The sequence below is a fragment of the Neopelma chrysocephalum genome, unplaced genomic scaffold (genome assembly GCF_003984885.1).
Source record: "Neopelma chrysocephalum unplaced genomic scaffold, ASM398488v2 Primary Assembly neopelma1_185793, whole genome shotgun sequence".
NCBI classification, from domain to species: Eukaryota; Metazoa; Chordata; class Aves; order Passeriformes; family Pipridae; genus Neopelma; species Neopelma chrysocephalum.
The window spans coordinates 1-2,936 of NW_020938790.1; the positions used below are offsets into that span (position 1 = coordinate 1).

At 60.4% G+C, this 2,936-nt stretch overlaps 1 protein-coding gene across 1 annotated transcript; it reads left to right on the forward strand.

Annotated features, from left to right (window-relative positions):
* Positions 1–55: 55 nt before the first annotated feature.
* LOC113962908 (rho guanine nucleotide exchange factor 11-like) lies at positions 56–2,929 on the forward strand (the record flags this gene model as incomplete). Its single annotated transcript, XM_027673699.1, has 6 exons — positions 56–301; positions 822–968; positions 1,384–1,463; positions 1,579–1,704; positions 1,792–1,909; positions 2,751–2,929. Coding segments are annotated over 6 exons (896 nt in total), but the record flags the coding sequence as incomplete, so codon positions are not given.
* Between the last annotated feature and the right edge of the window lie 7 nt (positions 2,930–2,936).

A 2,936-nucleotide genomic window follows, 5' to 3' on the forward strand; every position in this document is an offset into this window, starting at 1 on the left:
GAGCCTCGTGTGCTCCTTGAAGGCTCCAAATTCCAGCCCAGGAATCCCAACCCAGGGCTGTGCCGGGATCGCTCCGATGGGAGACACCGAAAGAATTCCCCCCTTTTTCCCAGGAGCATCGAGTCCCCCAGCCTGGGCTTCGGGGTGGATTCCTTCCTGCCCCACCTGCTGGAGGACGAGCAGGGCCAGCTCTGGGACCTGGAGCCGGAGCTGGACCCCCAGAACTGGCAGCACACCGTGAGCCGGGAGCTGGTGGCCAACCTGCCCCCCCGGGAGGTGGAGAGACAGGAGGTGATCAATGGTATGGATCCGGAACTCCAGGATTCCCTTTGTGTCCTGTGATGGGTTTGGGAGTGTTTAAGAAGTGGTTTCGGGTGGGTTTTGCCACTGGAAAAGCTTTTTTTTTGCTCCGGGAAGCACAAGGAGTTGTGTGAGGAATCCCTGGAGCTCTTGTCATGGCACAGGATTCCTGGTCCTTGCAGGGAACAGCTGGAATTCCAGCGTTCCCCTCGTGTCCTGGGATGGGTTTGGGAGTGTTTTTGGAAGCAGGTTTCGGTGGGTTTTGCCACTGGAAAAGCTTTTTTTTAGCTCTGGGAAGCACAAGGAGTTGTGTGAGGAATCCCCGCTCCTGGCACAACTCCAGCTGCTTCCCGAGGGACCTGGAAGCAGGAGAGGAGGGTCCTGGAAGGGAGGATGGAGACCCAGGTGCTCCTGTTGGTGCTCCAAGGGAGCAAATTCCTGTTTGGGACCCCCCAGCAGTGCCCCCCAGCCCAGAGGGGGGTCCCTGGGCCCTCTCCCACCCCCGTCCCTCCCTCCCCCAGAGCTCTTTGCCACCGAGGGGTCCCACCTGCGCATCCTGAGGGTCCTGGACCTGCTGTTCTACCAGAGGATGAGGAAGGAGAACCTGCTGTCCCGGGAGGAGCTGGGGCTGCTCTTCCCCAACCTGCCCGACCTCATCGAGATCCACAGTGAGAGATCCCACCCCCTGGAATTCCCCCTCTCTGGAATTATCCCCCCCCGGGAGCACAGGGTGGGCTGAGGTGGTGGGGTCACCCCTCATGGACCAGCTCCCCAATCCAGCTTCTCCTTTCCCTCCCCTTTCCCTCCTCTTTCCCTTTCCCTTTCCCTTTCCCTTTCCCTTTCCCTTTCCTTTTCCCTTTCCCTTTCCCTTTCCCTTTCCCTTTCCCTTTCCCTTTCCCTTTCCCTTTCCCTTCCCTTCCCTTCCCAAACCTTCCCAAACCTTCCCAAACCTTCCCAAACCTTCCCAAACCTTCCCTTCCCCTCTCCTGGGATTTTGGGGCCCTCTGGCCCAGCCCCTGGGTGGGTGTCCCCGTGTCCCTGGTGCCCCCACTCCGGCGTCACCTGATCCTGAATCTGCCCCAGATTCCCTCTCGGAATCCATGAAGAAGCTGCGGGAGGAAGGACCGATCATCAAAGAAATCGGGGACCTCATGTTGTCCCGGGTAAGGGAAAGGGAACAAAGGTTGTGCCTCTCTTTAAAGGGGGTGGAGGAGCTCGGGGACCCCCGGGGCCGAGTTTTGGGGTGTCCTTGATCCTGGTTTTTCCCAAAATTCCCAGTTTGATGGCGCTGCCAAGGAGGAGATCCAGCAGGTCGCCGCCACCTTCTGCTCCTACCAATCCATCGCCCTGGAGCTCATCAAGACCAAGCAGCGCAAGGAGACCCGCTTCCAGATCTTCATGCAGGTCTGGCCCCCCTCTTCCCGAGGGAATTCCCACCCCTGCATCCCATTTTGGGGTGTCCCAGCCTCTCCCTTCCCATCCCAATCCCAGGAGGCCGAGAGCAACCCGCAGTGCCGGCGGCTGCAGCTCAAGGATCTGATCATCTCGGAGATGCAGCGGCTCACCAAGTACCCTCTGCTGCTGGAGAACATCATCAAGTTCACCGAGGGTAGGGATGGGGCTCATCCCGAGCCCCTAATCCAGGGTTTTTCCCAGGGGGATCTCATCTCAAGGCTCCTCATCCTGGGGTTCCTCATCCCGGGGTTCCTCATCCCGCGTCCTCCCGTCGCCGTCGCGTCCCCGGCAGGAATTTCCCACCCCTGGCGGGATGTTCAGAGGGGAATTCCAGGCTGGTGAGGGAGGAGGATGTGCTGCTTTTCCAGCTGCTTTTCCAGGGGGAAGAACGAAGTCAGGGGTGTCCTGGAGGTGGGAGAATTTCCCTCTTTATCCCGGAGGAGAAAAGGAGGCTCAGGGTGGGACCTTCTTGGAGGTCGTGGCAATGTGGGGGTCGGGCTCTGCTCCCAGGGAACAACAGGACAAGGGGAAAAACGGCCTCAGGCTGTGCCAGGGGAGGGTCAGGTTGGAAATCAGGAGGAATTTCCCCATGGAAAGGGTGTTGAGGCCTTGGAAGGGGCTGCCCAGGGAGGTTTGGAGTGCCCAGCCCTGGAGGTGTCCAGGGAAGGACTGGATGTGGCACTGAGGGACAAGGTGGGGATGGGGCACGGGGTGGAATTGGTGACCCTGGAGGCCTTTTCCAACCTCAATAATCCTGGGATTCTGAGATCCTTCCAGCAGGGCTTCGGTGCCCGGGATGTCACCGGGATCCTCCCATCCCCACTGCCCCCTTCCCTTCCCAAACCTTCCCTTCCCAAACCTTCCCAAACCTTCCCAAACCTTCCCTTTCCAAACCTTCCCAAACCTTCCCTTCCCTTCCCAAACCTTCCCTTCCCTGAGCCCTGCTCTCCCCCCACCCCACTGCCCCCAGCCTCATCCCCGTTTTCCCCCCCCAGCAGGCTCCCCAGAGCTGGAGAAGCTGTGCCGGGCTCGGGATCAGTGCCGGGACATCCTGAGGAACGTCAACGAGGCCGTGAAACGGGCGGAGAACCGGCACCGGCTCGAGGGCTACCAGAAACGCCTGGACACCACCCCCCTGGAGAGGACCAGCAACCCCCTGGCCGCCCAGTTCAAGGTTCCCC